Consider the following 17,874-nt stretch of genomic DNA (forward strand, 5'->3'; position numbering starts at 1 on the left):
TTTCTGATTTTTAATAGATACTTACCTTTTAAATAACTTTTTTTATTGTGTTTAGTATTTTTTTTTTTTTTAATTTTANTTTTTTTTTTTTTTTTTTTTTTTTTTTTTTTTTTTTACTTTATGGCAAAATTTATTTAAATGTAGCAACAGATTTATTTATTTGTTACGTTATTAAGTTCGAAATAACTCTTCCTACACTTAAATAAGCTTTGATTTTTTGAATTTTATTCAATTAAATTGAAGCATATTTATAACTTACTGATAAGCAATAAAATATTTCCCTTTAGATAAATTCGAAAATTACTACAGGAAAACGTTTCTTCTATGGAAAGATACCACAGAGACAACATGAATAAACTTGAAGTGTCTGTTTTAAATTATAAGAACTATATAGTGCAATCTACCCAATTTAAATTGTCTGTATCTCTGAGCTTTCCATCAACGTCGTCAAATTACAGATTACTTTTGCATTGTATGGAATGAGCATTCGACAAGGCCAACCTTCATCTATCAAAAAGTACCCCAAGATTGAATTAATTGAGTTATCATGCTTTATATATTAATGAATTGATGTTTAATAATCGAACTGGTAGTTACACCACATTACTCTCCCACCAGAATTTTTATCAGGGATAGAATTCGATGAAAGTGCACCATTAGTTCTCGTATTTGCGAATGACCGGGAGACTTGTATTGAGTTCACCGAGTTTTGAGCTTTTGTCGTGAGTGCTGTATTAAGTTGACGGTTGTGTGTGAGGTAACTCCTGTGTTACTATCAGCAGTCGAGTGTGTGCGGGATACCGATGTGTGTAATTAAGACTGTGACGCAACAGCGCTAGGAGGACGATGACGAGGTCACAAAGAGCAAGTCAACTGTTCAATGTGGACCATCCATCGAAGTAGGCGTGTTCAAATCGAAGTTGGTTCGCTCAGATGACGTCCGGAAGTCATTTATGTGGGAATCATTTAGATTTAAACAATGCCAACCTTCATCTATCAAAAAGTACCCCAAGATTGAATCGAGTTAGCATGTCTTATATACTAATGAATTGATGTTTAATAATAGAAGTGGTAGTAAGGCCACAGCATCAATCAAATTATAAGATTTTCCGTTTAGCAGAATTTTTTGATAAATGTTTATATTTGACACTTATTTATGCTAATGTGTGCAAAATTTATGCAATTTGCAGGCAATTCCAAGGCCACACTGACGGTGCAAGTTGCATAGATATATCTAGTGATGGGACAAAACTCTGGACTGGTGGATTGGACAACACAGTGCGATCTTGGGACCTAAGAGAAGTAAGTAACACCTTCAGTAGTTTTTACAGGAATTTGAACAACTAGTACTTAAAGGTACTTTATATCATATACTGTTACTTAGAGGTGCGTTAACTAGTACTATTCTTTGAAAACTCTATCGTCACATAAATAATGCCTTTCATATAACATTAAGATGATCTTACTGTCGATACATACTATCAATACATACATACTTTTACTATGACATGGCAGTTTCAATTCGGAAGCACTACTAACGTTTCGCATAAAACACATTGGCGATTTTTTTAAAATAAATAATGAATTAGTTTTTTTAAATATTTAAGCTTTTTGTTTGTTTTAAGTTCAAATAATTATTTTCGGATTGTATACAGATTTTAATATGCTTTGTAGTGCTTTGTTTAGAAATTAAAGCACTCAAACTGTGGATTGTTTAAATTCTTTCACAAAATTACTCCGAAAATCACGTTTTATCCATGTGTCACAACTCCAAATTTAGATCGCCTCGGATTCTATGTCCAGTTGGTGAGCTTCTCCGAAATTGAAAAATTAAAGTAATAATAATTCCTCTAAAAGTAATGATAATAATTTGGTTTCACTTTACGTCTGTCTGGTACTTTTGTTTTAATTGTGCTTTTTTTAACCTTTTAGGGTCGCCAGCTTCAGCAACATGATTTTACCTCACAAATATTTTCGTTGGGATATTGTCCGACTGGCGAATGGCTAGCTGTAGGGTAAGTAAAGTTTTTCTCTCTTTCTACATCTTATTTTTTTAAAACAAAAATTTTGAATTCAACTAAAAAAAATAATTTGAACAAAGAATTTAATTTTTCAAAATGTTTTTAACTAAGAACACTTTTTATAAACTTCGTCCAATTAGAAAAGCTAATAAAATTCGCTTATTATTTTAGTTGAGATACTAACAGTACTACAGATTCTTTTATATTCATAATCATTGTTTAAAATTGAGCTCTATGCTTGTTTTTTAGAATGGAGAGTAGCAATGTGGAGGTGTTGCATTGCACCAAACCTGACAAATACCAACTACATCTTCATGAAAGTTGTGTGCTCTCGCTGAAATTTGCATCTTGTGGTAAATGGTTCGTGTCAACAGGCAAGGACAACCTTCTAAATGCCTGGAGGACACCATATGGAGCCTCTATTTTCCAGGTAAGGCGTTTTTCACCAAAGAAAAAAGCAATTTTTATGGTTTAAGAATTACCAATGAAATTTAAACGCCAAACTTTTTCACCCAAAATAACAATATAAAGTTTGAAAATCAACAATGGAAGCTCGTTTTCAAAAAATTTCACCTAAGGAAACAGGATTATATATGCATAGTTTAAGAATAAACAATTGAGGTAAAACGCCAAACTTTTTTTCACCTTAAGTAATCATATATAGTTTGAAAGTTAACAATGGAAGTTCATCTTCGAACTTGGTCACCAATGGAAACATAACTACTTTAGTTTGAAAATCGACAATTGAGGTAAACCGCCAAATTTGTTTTAACCTAAATTAACAAAATTTAGTTTGAGAGTCAACAATGGAAGTTCATATCTGAGCTTTTTCACCTAAGGAAGCAGAACTATATATAGTTAAAAAATAAACAACTGAGGTAAAACGCCAAAAATTTTTTACCTGAAATAACAATATATAGTCAAATAATAGTAATCACCAAAATAACAGTATATTGGAAGTCAACAATGGAAGTTCATCTTCGAAATTTTTCACCTAACAAAAAGTAACTTTTATAGTTTAAGAATTAACAATGGAGTTTAAGTGTCAGACTGTTTTCACCCAAAGTAACAATGTATAGTTTAATAGTCAACAATGGAAGTTCATGTTTGTATTTCTTCACCTAAGGAATCAAAACTGTATACAGTTTGAGAATCAACAATTGAGGTAAAATTCCAAACTTTTTTAACCTAAATTAACAAAATATTATTTGAGAGTCAACAATGGAAGTTCATGTTTGTATTTCTTCGCCTAAGGAATCTGAGATATATATAGTTTAAAAATAAGCAATGGAGGTAAAGCGCCAACCTTTTTTTTTTTAACCTTAATTAACATTCATCTTTGAACTTTTTCAAGTAAGGAAAAAAAGAACTATACGTGTAGTTTGAGAATACAATATATATATTTTTATTCATGATAAAATTCAAATATTTTAAGATTTTTTTATCTACAAAACAATGAATTTGAAAAGCAATTTCTGAAATTTATGTTTGATTGTCTTAAAATTTATGTCCGTCATAATTGGTTCTCTTTATAAATCATTGTATACTAATTGTTTATTTATCTGCGCAGTGGTGTTATGATAAAATTATTGCGCAACTAAATTCCAGAAGCATTTGAGCTTAAATGTTTCTTTTAAATTACTTGCTTTAAGTACCATCTTGCAACCTTTTAGTTCTTGCTTTTTAAAGGCTTATTAGGAAGAAAAATTATTCTTAAGAACAAAAAATAACTTTTTTCATAAAAAAAAGTTCTTAATAATCATTTGGGGAAATTGGTTTTTGCAAAGCCGGACGCGCTAATGAAGGCCACTAATGAAATTTTACTCTTTTAAATGAGGAACTATATGAATATGAAGAAAGGAGCCTTTTGTCCTGTGACTTAATATGGTTTAAAATTAAAATTTCCTCTCGCTTTATTATTCGAAATCTTTAATCAAAAGAAAACCCTCTGCTCCCCTTTAATTTGTATCCGTCTCTCAAAAACGGGAAATTTCCGGAAACCGGAGTAATTTTCCTTATAAGATGAATAAGGAAAATGGGTGGGAGGGGGTGAGGTAGAAAAGAAGTAATAATTTTTAAAAATGAAAAAAAAATAATAAAACTAGCCTATAGATTAAAGAGGGAAAAAAATCGCTTGGTAAAAATAAACTTATTAAATTAATGCGCGAAACATAAAATTCGCGATAAAAATTTAACTTTAGAATTAATTAGACGATTTCAACCAGGTTTTTTTTTTCCTTTCTTCGAATAAAAAATTCTTTTAAAAATGGGAAGAAAAATAGTTATATGCGCAGCTCTTTCTTTTCCTATCCTTTTTATTTAGCGAGAAGGCCAAGATTAGAAGGTAGGCTGCCTGTAAATTAAGTCGAACGTATATAAAATGGGGTGGAGGCAAAAAAGATGGTTGGGGGGAGGGGTCCCCAGAAGAAAATGAGTTAGTATGTTGATTAAATGCGAGGAGGGTTTCAGAATGCTATTAGAAAAAAAAGCGCCTTCCAAATTAAAGACAGTGTCTTGATGGGAAACTGGTGGAGGGTGTAGTAAGGTGTGGGGTGGAGTTAAAAAAATGAACGGGCCTTACACGCTATGCATATATTGCAGCAATTTTTAATATTAATGAAAGCGAAAAAAATGTGCTCCGGTTATTCATTTGAGATGGGGAGGTGGATGGGGGTGGTTCGAACCTTTTTTGTTCATTAGTGAAAAGCAGGGAAGTTGGTACTAAGTGCATTATCGCTGATCAGTTTTAATTGGACCAGCGATGGAAACAAATCCTTCTTTCATATTAATTGGCGCTCATTGTCTCGACTAGCATAACCCTGATTAATTCTGTCCTGATTTTTTTTTTCAATTAGCCGCCTTTAAAAGGTATGCGACAAAAATTGGAAAGGTGACTGTGAGCGATAGCGGTGTAAATTGTCATTTGACTTCTGAAAAAGGTTTTTCCCTTAATTTAAATTTTCCTTTTTATGAAATACATTTGCTTATTAATACTTAGGCTATTTAAAAAAAATTCCGATGAATGGGGTTATCATTGCAATTTAGGAAGCTTAGTGGATGAAGGTTCTGAGTGATATTTTTTTTTTTTTAAAAATTGAAATTTCTTGTTTAAATTTTATTTAATAATGAAACATTGATTCAGCTTGCATAGTCTTTAAATTTCCGAGATATAAATGGATAAAGGTTCTATATGATATTTTAATAAAAAATTCTAATTTTTTTAAGGCCATATAGTAGTTTTACTTAATAATACAATTTTAATTTAGTTAGCATAGTCTTTAAATTTTGGTGATCTCAGTGGAGGAAGGTTCTTAGTGACATTTTAGAAAAAGATTGAGATTTTTCTGGGAAATATATTATTTTAGTTTTACTTAGTAATACAGCATGAATTTAGATTGCATTGTCTTCAGATTTTGGTGATATCAGTGGATAAAGGTCTGAGTGGTATTTTAATAAAAAAATAATAAGAGTTTCTTTGAAGACATATAGTAGTTTTACTTGAATCGTACATATAATAGATTTATATGACTTAGTAGATTTACGTGATTTCAGTAGAAAAAGGTTTTAAGTGACATTTTAGAAAAGATTGAGATTTCTCGAGAAAATATATTGATTCAAATTTATTTAATAATTGAACATTGATTTAGTTTGCATTGTCATAAAATGTCGGATATATCAGTGGATGAAGGTGCAAAGTGATAGTCTTTGACTGTTTTTGTTGGATAGAAAGTGTCCAAATATATTTAGAAAGAAACAATATACAAATTAAGATTAAAAAATTTTGTTTTTTTAACAAATTGAAATGCTAAGCGTGTGAGCTCTATAGTGCGAACAGTTTAAGGATAAGTTTTACTCATTGAAAGGGTATGGATTAGAATTTAACGCAAAATATAATCTTTTTTCATTTTGTCAACGTATTTTATACCTAACAATTAAACCTAGCCGTTTGAACTTAATTTACTAAAGCTTGTTCAACATTCATCCCTAATTAATTGTTAAATAAATTTATATTCTGAATTTCTATAAATGATAAAGTTCTTATAAAATTAAGAGCAAATTACGTTGATTAAAAGAAATGAAAAAAAGCATTTTTTTTTCAGTATAATACAGTAATAATTTTGTGAAACCTATTTAGATTGTACATATTTAAATATTTACACCTTCTAAGATTTAAAAAAAAAATTTAACAGTTTTGAATTCGAATTTTTTCTTCCTCTTTAAAAAATTTAATTATAAAAGTTGGCTCTTTTTATTTTTGAAAGAATATTTTAGTTAATTTCAATAGTATGAAATATTTGGTATTTTTCATATTGTATAAAAAACCGAGCATATTTTTAGTAGAATGAAACATTAATTTTCAAGTCACTCACCTTTCATATTTATCTTCAAGTTGGCTTGTATCAGTTTTCTCCTTATGGAATCTGTTTCAGAAATGATTTTATGAAAGAGAGCGAAAGTGGGGGGGAAGCGAGATATAGGGGAGGGGGAGAGAAGATATACTTTTTCAATAAGACAGACAAATGCCACTTTCTTAATAACTTCAAAAGCAAAAGAAAGAAAAAATTCTCTTCAGTTACTTGATTTCATCTTTTTTCTCTCTTCTTTTTTACTTGGCGAGTAAAAATATTCTGAAACTATAATATGTAATGTCTTTTATTTTACCAAATGAAAATTCCTTTCTTGGGGATTATCAAAGAATTAAATAAAGAGGGTTTTTTTTTTCTTTCCCCCTCCACTATTTGCGTATTATTTTCTTTCTCTTCTTTTGGTTCTTTTCTATTTAAAACCACGGAGATCTTAGAAAATTTACACCGACAGTCAGAAAAAAGGAGGGAAAAAGTTGCAATATATGAAAAAAGAAATTTTTCCGAAAGAATGTGTTTGAAAATATCCCCCCGCCTAGCCAAAATATGCGTATTTAAACAAGGAATTTTTCCCCAATTGAACTTTTTTTGCTAAGTGTAATCCTCACAATATCATTATGAAAAGATTGAAAAATATTGTAACACTGCGTGGAATACTAATAAGTACAGAGCTCTTGAAGTTAATAAATTTGTTGAATAGTACTTTTTTACAAGTATAAATACCAAGGAAAAAATCTTTTAAGGATTAAAATCAAATCTTTTCTAGTATCCTTTTAATTTCTTTTTGTATGTAGAGATTCTTAGTTTTAATTATCTAAATAAGATTTGTTACTGTTAAAAAAGTTCGGTTGTTTCTTTTTAAATCGTTTCATTTTTCAAGAAATCTTATAAGTTTTATTGGTTATTATTTAGTTTGATTAAGGAAGAAAAAAAAACATATTTGTTGAAGTTTTCATGTCTTCGATGCAAAAAGTAATCATTTTGAAAAAGAAACATTGAAAAAATAAACATAAAGTTTGTTTAAATAACATTTTTCGGTAAAGTTAATTAAAGCTTTATTTAAGCCGTAAATATTATTAAAAAAATATCTCATTTTACATTTTCCTGGCTGTTTTATTATCAATAAAATCCCCCGCTTGTTTTTGATTTGGTTTTAAATTGCTGGAGTTTTAGCAACATGTTGTTTTTATGCAACTTTAATTTCACTTAGATATCCAATCCATGGTTTAAGAAAAAAATTCAATAAGTTTCAAATAAAGATGAAGAAAAAACATATTTTGCTGTTATTAAATATTCGTTAATAAAAGAGATTTTACAACGCTGAATTTTGTTGTTAATCGGATAAAAAGAGTGCTTAAATGTTATAGAAAAACATCTTAAATCTGTATTTATTTTTGTTAGGATAAAGTAAATATTTTACTTTATTAAAAGCTGCTTTTTGCCCTTATTTATAGCTTGTAACGTTGAAGGAAAGTATCAATTAATTTCACCAAAAAATATTTTATTTTAGTAGATTTTCAATTTAATATATTCAGCTCTTGCTAACAAATTTAATGAGATATTTTCACTTTGCATCGATTCTGTCATGATAGCTTTTAGATTTCAATATATTCACTAGTTTTTGGTAACAATTCTTCAGTTATTCCGAATTAGTAATTAGCATCTAATTATTACAAATTATCAGATCTTAGAAAGCTAAAATTTTGTTAATCGGATAAAAAGAGTGCTTTTGTTGCGAATTAGTAATTAGCTTCTAATTATTACCAATTATCAGATCGCACAATGTTAAATTTTGTTAATCGGATAAAAATAATGCTTTTAAATGTTATCATAAAATATCTTTGGTAGTCTTTGTATTAATATAAAGTAAATATTTTGCTTTATTAAAAGCTGATATTACAACTATCTAAAGCTTAAATTCAATTATTTTCTGGTTAGTTATTACCAATTAGCATCTAATATTTTTACGAATTATCCAATCTTACATTGCTGATTTTTTTTTTTTTTTTTGAGAAAAAGAATGCTTTTAAATGTTATTTAGACTTGTAATGCTGAATGAAAGTATGAATTTATTGAAAAAAAATCATTATGATCTCAAAAACATTTAAATTTAGTTGATTTTCAATTTAATACATTCAGCTTTTGGTAGTAAATTTATGAAGATATTTTCATATTATTGCTAAATAATTCCTTGTTATTATCGTCTAGATATCAATAAATAGCATCGAATTATTTCCAGTCATAAGATTTTACAACACTGAGTTTTATTGATTAAATAAAAAGTGCGCTTTTAACTATAATAGAAAAATAGCTTGAATATGTAGCTATTTTTTTTTTATATAACGTAAATATTTTTGTATATTAAAGCGGTTCTTACAACTCCTTATAATTTCCATCCCTAAATGAAATCGTAAATAACTTTCTAAAAAAATTAGTAATATTTTTAAATTGTTATTTTTGGTAGAATTTTTATTTAATACATTCTATTATCGTCAGGTAATGTAAGAAATAATATATCCACTTTACTGCGTTACGGCTTGTAACAACATAAGCGTTGCGGCTTGTGACAGCATAATTATTTAGTTACTGCTAATTGTCCCCTAATTATCATTAAATAAGAAATCCTATTACCACTACTTACTACTACTACTGTGTCCTATTACCACTACTTACGCAAGTAATTGTTAATGAATGATGTTGAGCTAAATGAAATAGAAAATGCTGTTTCACAGTTATATCTCTTGAACATTATCACCTTAAATTAATACTATTACCATACTATTACTATGTTATACTATTACTGTGCTATACTATATACTATACTATTCTTTACTATTACTATACTATACTATGCTATACTATACTATACTCTATACTATACTATACTATACTATACTATACTATACTATACTATACTATAGTATAACACATTAAATAGCTTATTTAATTGCAATTCCAACGATGCTTTTTTTTTTCACTACTTCTTTTAGGGGAATAATAGAGAATTGACTTTAGTTAAACATACTTCTAAATTTTAAATGCATACACAACATGCTTTAAACAGATCATTTTGTTTATCTCGATTTTTGTGTTCAAACAAAGGACAAACAAAACACATTTCAAAAAGAACTTTTTCCCACACTTTCTTCTGTAACATGGAATTATAGCGAGTTAGTTGTCAGAACCGGGCTTAAGTCTTATGAAAAGAAGAAATACAAGTTGCTTCAAAAAATAAATTATTCAAAAAATAATTCAAAAAATAAATTATATTAATCTGTTTTTTTTTTTTTTAATACAAAATTCTTAGCTATACAATCTTTTCCATAAAATCGATAAATTAGCTTTCAGATAAATAGTGGCGCTGCGATAGTTTTAAGTCCGACTCATTTTATTTGTTTTTGTTTCGTAGGAGTAGTACTTCTAAATCTATCCATAATCACGAGTCTGAAATACACATAGAAACGTTTTGTTGGCCAAATCTGAAATTCGTGGTGATAAAATTATGAATTATGTCTAATTCGTGGTTTTTGTCTTCTCTTTGCAGTCGAAGGAATCTTCATCAGTGTTAAGCTGTGACATTTCGTCTGATGACAAATACATAGTAACTGGATCCGGTGACAAAAAAGCAACAGTGTATGAAGTCATTTATTGAATCCTCACTTGACACAAATAAATCACCTTTTTACACTCCAAAACTGTTACACCTTCACCACAACTCGCCAAATTGAAGCCGCCAACTATATACTCTTCAATAACAATTCTTATGACAATTCATCTTTGATAAGTCATTTTAAGTGCAATAAATGCGCATTCGAAAACAAAACACAAATCAATGATGATGATTATCCAATGATGAAACTAATTTATCAAATTTGCATCGTTTTGGAAATAATTTCGTTACATAATTTATGATTAATTTATGAAAACTAATCCATGAATTACTATTTTCACTCGGCTTATAATCATTATAAAGTTGCAAAACATCATATTTTTATTGTGCGAGTTTCGTTTCCTAATGTCACAGAAGGATTATTTATCAAAGTGTAATATAGATGGCGGCACAGGCATGAACAGTGTTCAAGACGTGGTGTTATTTATTTTGTTTCCGTGTTCTTCAACCATGAAATAAAATGGATCTTTCTCTATGGATAATAAATCAAGGATGCCTTCTCAAGTTCCATGCACAGACTCACATAACTATTTACAGAGTGACTTCAACTACTACAATTAACGGTGCCACCAAATCCTAAGTCAACTAAGTTCCAAAACTTGCCGCTTGTGGCTCCGTAGCGGACTACTACTATCTGGAAACTCTACAGGCAAAAAGAAACTACTATGAGAATGTGTCCTAATAAAAAAAGAAAACTGTGCTCCTTTTTTCAGTACGTTTCATCTCTCGTGAATGTTCCAGTTATAACATTTTTTTTAACTACTGTTGCATTAACTAATGAACTGCTGAAAAAATATGGAATTACAGCTTCAACAATTTTGTTTTTGTGGTTATTATAAATTTATTCCGTGCAAAGATTTCTATGTAATGATGCCACTTCTAATATTTTTAAACCTCATACTTAAAAATGTATAAATATGAAAGCTGGTTGATGAATAACAAGACTGTTTATTATTGTTTATTAGAAATTTAAAACGAGTCTATAGGAGACTAAATTTTTTTCCTGAAATTTTTATTTTTAATCATTAAGAAGTATGACATTTTTCAGTAAAAGTTAAAAAATCGTTATTTTTATCATTAAAAAGTGTATTTTTAAGCATAAATTTTTTTAAAAAAATCCTGAAATCATAATTTTTAATCAATTAATTTTAATAAATTTTTCAGCATAAAGTTAACTAAAATGAAAAATTTCATCGAATCATAATTTTCAAACACTATGAAGTTTGATATTTTATTATATTTTGTATCCAAATTTTAAAAGGAATTAATGTATGGTTAAATTAAACATTTTATGAAGAATTCAGGATAAACTATATAACAAAATTAACTTAAATTTTAATTTTTAATGAACGATGTAGTTTAAAATAATTAAAAATTAATAAAATTTTGAATAATCTAAATATAATCTAAAATTAATAAAAATTTTGAATAATCTAAATATCATTTTTATTGACTCTTTTACTACTAGTAAGCTTTAATTCCGTTATAATAATTCGTTTGGGTTTAAAAATTGATAAGTTAAATAAATAAAAAAGTGGTCACCTGTCGTGAAACGAAACAGATAAAAACTTAATGATCCGTAGGAGTAAAAAAGAGATATTAATGAATAATTTTTTTAATAAAATTAATATTAATTCATTAAAACAAATTATAAAGTAATACAACTGGTAATTTGTAAGCGACGTTATCATATGTAAATCGTGGCATTTGTCAATTCTGAAACCAATTAAGTTCGACACACGCGTGACGTAACTTACAGATAACCAATTAAATCTAATTTAAATCACGTGTTAAAGCATAATCACTTCACTTCGATTGCAAAAAACAAAACAAAATTTTCAATTTTGATTTCGCAATCAACAATAGAAAGTATTCTATCCTAATTTAGTCATTCAATTCAATTATATATTTAATTTGTTTTTCTTTTACATTTATACAGATAATTTTTTTTTCTCCGCCATCATAGTCTTGAACGGTGAAACTCAATGTGATATGTGTGAAAGTTTCAGCTATTTCTGGTAATTATACTATTTGTGAAATTTCATGCACACTGATGTGGAAATAAACAAAGAAAAATCTTGTTAATAACTGTTTTTTATTTATAATTATAAATAGAATTCACTTTGTTACTTGTTGTCAATCATGGATTTTACTGAAAGATTCGATGAGTGTGTATTGCTTTCCAAATGTGTAAAATAATCGTCAAACTGTGTATATTTCATTACTGGAAGATTACAGCGTTCTTCTCTGTGGAATCTTTTTACGAACATTTTGTATAGCACTGAAATTCAATTGTTTGAACTGCATAGACATTCGGTATACAAGGTATATTTGCTAAAACGAATCCATCTATATAAAATAAATATGTCTACTTCCATAAGGACTTGTACAGTTTCAGAAACGTTCACGCAACGTTGGACTGACGTCGTGTTCTCATTGTTTGGAAGCGTTCAAATGCGATCTCTTATTTTTAACCATACAATCTATGGTGTTAATATCAACTTGTCTTTCTTTTCTATATGCTTGTCTATTGTCTCTTCTGACATAAAAAATAGAAAAATTAATGTATTTTCTTGTAAGCTTGCATTTTCATGAAATGGTGTATCGTGTTCATGGTGAAAAAAAAAAGGGATTTTTAATCAAAATACAGTTCAGCTTGAAAGAGGATAAACTTTTTATTTATTTATAACGATTATAGGCCTTTCTTGAATCGTGGTCCAACTTCAACTTTGTTCGATTTGTGATTCAGTGTTTTTCGTAACTTTTCCGCCAGGGAAAGTAAAAATAAATAAATAAACAGCCATCGCTTAAAAGTCTTACCTATGAGGCAAAGCTGTAGTTTTAAACTTAAGAAACCATATTGCTGTAAAGAATTATCTGATCCTTAGAACGAAGAAAGAACATATTTAGAAACTGCGAGATTTTTTTCACCAGAAAATCAATGAATAATCTTCAATTTTCGCAATTTTTTATGAGTATCAGACAATGCAGAGTTGGTGTAACTATTTAAATATTTAAAAAAAATTGGATCACAATAGCTTTTCGTTTTCACGAAACTGTGGCTCTTCTTCCTATTGACATTCTGAGCCGTTTTCAGAATTAGCATAGAGGGCGCTCGCTAAAGATAGGCTCAACCTGAAGTAAAGTAATAATCATAAATAACTATTTCAAACTCACAGCAGTTATGAAAATAACATTAGCTTTATTCCAAGTGGCGTTAGAGCCTTCGACAAACAGGTGTGATTTGTGGTGCCCTCTATTTAGCAACCGAAACACACTGGAAAAGTATCAGTTTTAAAATAAGATAGAAATGGCTGGAATGAACCTGAAAGTGAATCAACTCCATTTTTAATACGTGGAATTGGACCACTATTTAAATTAGGCATTCAGTTATTGCTATTATTCATTTTTGTTTTATGGGTATCGTAAAACAGTTTTAAAAAAATAAGTGTAAAATATTTATATATTTTTTACCTACATTATCACTATTCATTGCGATAAACATTAATTTCTAAAATAAATGTTTTACTTCTTAAAACCCAAGATTCTGCACGTGGCAGATTTTTTTTTCTTTTTGCTTTGAAATGTGATTTATTATTAAAAATTAACTCATAGAAGCAAAAATAGTTAATGTCTCTCAATTTTAAAATTATTATTACACTCAATTATTTTTTAAAATTATTATTTCACTTAATTTTGCTTTAACAATTAAACATTTTTATAAAAAAAAAATCTGACAGCAATTTTTTTATTATTATTTGTTAGGGAAAATGGTTAAAAATCCCCATTTTGTAAAAATCCTCTCTTGGTTAAAAATCCCATTTTGTATTTCTATTGAGCACATTCCTTTAAATGTGGGTCAAGCCATGTAAGAACTCAAAATTCAAGTAATATCTCTAATTTTCAAAAATTATCGAGAAAATGCGTTGCATTAACCAAATGTAATAGGAACTTTTGCCGAATCTAAACACTCACTAAATTTCACTACAATTCTTCATGCGTAGGAGAGTGCCATAATTTTGAGAAGAATTTAAAAAAAAAAAGGATGAAAGAAATTCAAATTTAAAGGCTATATAATTTTTCAAGTTAAGTTATGCGTTTAAGAAACACGTTAAACCTTTTATTTGCTTCAGAAATTCCTAAAATAAAAAATAAATTTAAATCACGTCACGTAGGTAAGTCGTGTTATTGGTTGATTCAAAAGCCAGTCAGGTTTGACACATACGCGTGACGTCGCTTCCAGGTATATAATTAAATCTAATTTAAATCACGTGGTTAGGTATAACCACTTCACTTCTTCTCAAGTTGCAAGTACCTAATTTATTGAATGAATTTGCTCTAAACTAAACAAGTTTAAAGTTTAGTTAGACAAACTAAAATTTGAAGCACATAATACAAAAATAAACTGGTTAGAGTAGAAAAAAATTATCTGATTTTTTGAGTTCTTACAAAACGGCATAAACTTCATACCTAGTTCCTTTTCATAAAATGACTTTCGGAACAAAAAGGAAAAAAAAAGTTTTTCGAGTCATAAAACACAAGAAAATAGTTCCTGCTTTACCATTTTACGATGCACAAGACAATTTTAGAGCTCACGAATTTTTGGATGAAAGAAACTAAGAACGACTCAACACTATAACTATTTCTCCGATCCTTAAATTCAGATTTTTAATTTACGTAAAAATGCTAAGACTATTTGTTCTTATGTAACTAACATATTCATTGTTGGTTTTGCTGACGAGATCTGAAATGTTACACAGATCAAATAAGATCAGTTTACATTCTTAAAGATTTTATCTTTTTCTAGATTTGTTATTTAAAATAAATGTGGTTTTAGGCTCTTTAAATTTCAACTTCTTACACACTTTTAATCGATTAATTTTTGACACTTTTTAATCAATTTTCATCAAACAAAGATCTTTCAAACCATTGAAAAATAGAGTTTACAAGTTTAATAAATCGTCTGATTTCTATTTTTTATATGATATCCGGAAAAAAAAATTTTAATAACACCATTTCAAAAAGTAAAAATTTACAAAAGTTATTGCATTACTGATAAAACACGTGTTCTAGAAAATTTTAACGTTCTATAAATACAACAGGGAAAAAAATAATCTGATTTTAGAGAACTTTCTAAGATATTATTTATAACTTTAATTTATAATGTTTTATATAATTTGCTTTATATTATATAACATATACTTTATATTATATTTCTGTATAATTGTAACAATTATACAAAAACTTATCACAGAAAAGCATACATTAATTGCAAATGAATAAAATAGAAAATTGAAATTAAAAAAAATAAGCGTTTTTTTTTTATTGGTTTTCTTTGAAATCCATCCGATGTTTTTAAACCTCATTAGAAATTCTAAAGAGAAATACTTTAGAAAATTCTTTAGAAATTTTCTAGCTTTAAATTCAGATCTCGCTTGCAGCAAAACCATCTTTGTTTATAAATTTTTATCTGTCCTGCAAAAATTCCATAAGTAGTCTGAACTAGATCGTCTTTTAATATATGTTCTTAAATGGAAAATTCTTTTTAAATTGCAAATTAATCAGCCATTTCTTTTTAATAAATAATAAATGACTAACCTTAATTCTATAAAAAAAAAAAAAAATCTTATTTCTTCTATATTGCCAACGATCTTTTGGAAAATCGCTCTTAATTATCGTCTGAGAAAAGGCTCACAATATTTGGAAGCTGCTGAGTAAAAAAGACTTTGTTGTTCCTCATATATTCTGTGTGTGATCATTCAGCTCATTTCAGTCCCTGCCCAAAACAAATGAGAGGAAATATGTTTTTGTATGATAAGATAAATTACCCTTCTAATTGTAAATGATGGTTACGATTGAAAAGAAGATAGCATTAAAATTCCAAAATGTAAGTTGTTGTCTCTGTTTCTTTAAATTTACTATCATCACATACATATCTTATTTATTCACAATCATGTATTTTTAGAATAGAAACCAATTATCAACGTAATTTCCAATTACTGGGTGTCCCAAAAATTATCGATGATTTAAAAAATGTAAGCTTGCTTTCTTACAAGGAAAGAAATTATTTTCACTAAGTTTTACATATAAAGGTAGTCAATAGATAGCGTTGTTACCTGTGAAAATTTGAAGATAAAACTAACAAATATGAAATGGTCTGACACGCTACAAAAAAACATTGTTTTATGTTGTTTCTGTTTTCAGCCAAAAGCACCATCTATTGACGAACTTAGTTCCTTATTTTGAAATTTGGTCAAAATATTAAGTAGAACGCAACAAACTTTAGATTTTCGTTGATTTCGTCAGAATCGAACAGTTAGAAACAATTGCTATAATAATATAGCGAACCCGTATTTTTTCTTTTAATATCTGAAATCCCAACAAGACATATGTAATCTACACGTAATATAGCTACAAAATATTTTTGTTAACACCTTCAAAAAAAACTTTTTTTTTTTAAATTTATTTTACAGATTCTTCAAAATCGATGCCCTTAAATTTCCAACTATAATGAAAACTACTGAATTCGGCATTTTACATTCATGTAATTTTCTAAATTTGTAGCATAAGTGAATTTTCTAACAAAATATAGTTAGATAAAATCCCCAAAAAACAACTTTATAAATCGTTTTTTTTTCCCCTTTAATGTTTCGTGATTTAGTCAATTTTTGAGAATATAGCAGTCATTTTTCTTTTTTATCCAACTGAACAAATCTTTAGCAATCTGTCCCCTTCAGTGCCAATATATGTTAGGCATCCAAAAAATAAGAAAATGGTCTAATATTTCTTGAAAGTACACATCGGATAAATAAGAATAATTTCAAATGATGCCTAACTTGACCCCCAGTCTCATCCCCTGGAGTTTAGACGAAAGATACTCCACAATCTTAAATAAGAACCTCTATTTCTTAAAGCTGATTCAGATTTTTCAGAAAAAAGTATCGCCATTTGGCATACAGGTTGTGGCATTTTGGCTCTGAAGTGACGCTGTAATTTCAAAATGAAGATGGCGTTAACATTTTTTAAAATATAGATATCTCGAAAAATATTTGTCGAATCACAAAAATAAAAATAGACTTGTTTGTTTGATAATTAGATAAATCTATCTAAGGATCTCAAATTCGACTCTCTATTGCTAGGGTTACTCCCGGAGGTAGGGTCTAATTTGCCCTATAGAATCACCTAAAATCATTTTGAAATCTGTTTGGTAACAAGTTTCTGAATTCGTCATAACACAATGCACATAATATCACAACAACGTGGGAAAAATAAATAAAACTCTTAAAATTTGTTAATTTAAACTTTCAATAGCTTTGATTTCCTTATAATTTAGAAAAACTCAACAATACTAAACAAGTTTAATTTAAATTTGTACTCACATAGTTGATATACAGAGTCACATAGTTGATACACTGAGTTACATACTTTGATACTCAACACAAATAGTTTGGTCTGAAACTCAGTTGTAATATCTTCCACACAACTGTGCAACAGAAATGTACATAAAATATTTTCTAGTCAATTATAGAATTTCCAACACTTGAGATAAAAAAATAATTCTTCAACCACACGCAAGTCATTTAGTCAAAACAATCAATTCATTATTCACTTCCATATATACAAACAAATACACCCACAATGTGTGTTTTTAGAAACTATGATGTGTATTGTTTACTTTAATTTTTTTTTTTTTCTACATTCGAGTTTTTGAAGTGATACTTTTTATGCGACTTCCAACAAGGTTGCGTTAAACGTTTAACGCTACATTTTTATTGGCCGGGAAATCACGTGGTAGGATCCAGTTTTCCCTCATTCATTT

The 17,874-nt window shown here is 28.2% G+C and overlaps 1 protein-coding gene across 8 annotated transcripts in view; it reads left to right on the forward strand.

Annotated features, from left to right (window-relative positions):
* The window catches only part of LOC107445534 (transducin-like enhancer protein 4), a 279,713-nt gene extending 263,767 nt beyond the window's left edge, over positions 1-15,946 (forward strand). For all 8 annotated transcript variants that reach the window (XM_043042558.2, XM_043042559.2, XM_043042552.2 and 5 more), the window contains 4 exons: positions 1,191-1,302; positions 1,933-2,015; positions 2,271-2,451; positions 9,930-15,946. In XM_043042558.2, coding sequence (XP_042898492.1) covers positions 1,191-1,302; positions 1,933-2,015; positions 2,271-2,451; positions 9,930-10,037 — 484 coding nt within the window. In that variant the 3' untranslated portion in view covers positions 10,038-15,946. The remainder of the gene's footprint in view (positions 1-1,190; positions 1,303-1,932; positions 2,016-2,270; positions 2,452-9,929) is intronic.
* Positions 15,947-17,874: the final 1,928 nt, after the last annotated feature.

Source organism: Parasteatoda tepidariorum, chromosome 7 (genome assembly GCF_043381705.1).
Source record: "Parasteatoda tepidariorum isolate YZ-2023 chromosome 7, CAS_Ptep_4.0, whole genome shotgun sequence".
NCBI classification, from domain to species: Eukaryota; Metazoa; Arthropoda; class Arachnida; order Araneae; family Theridiidae; genus Parasteatoda; species Parasteatoda tepidariorum.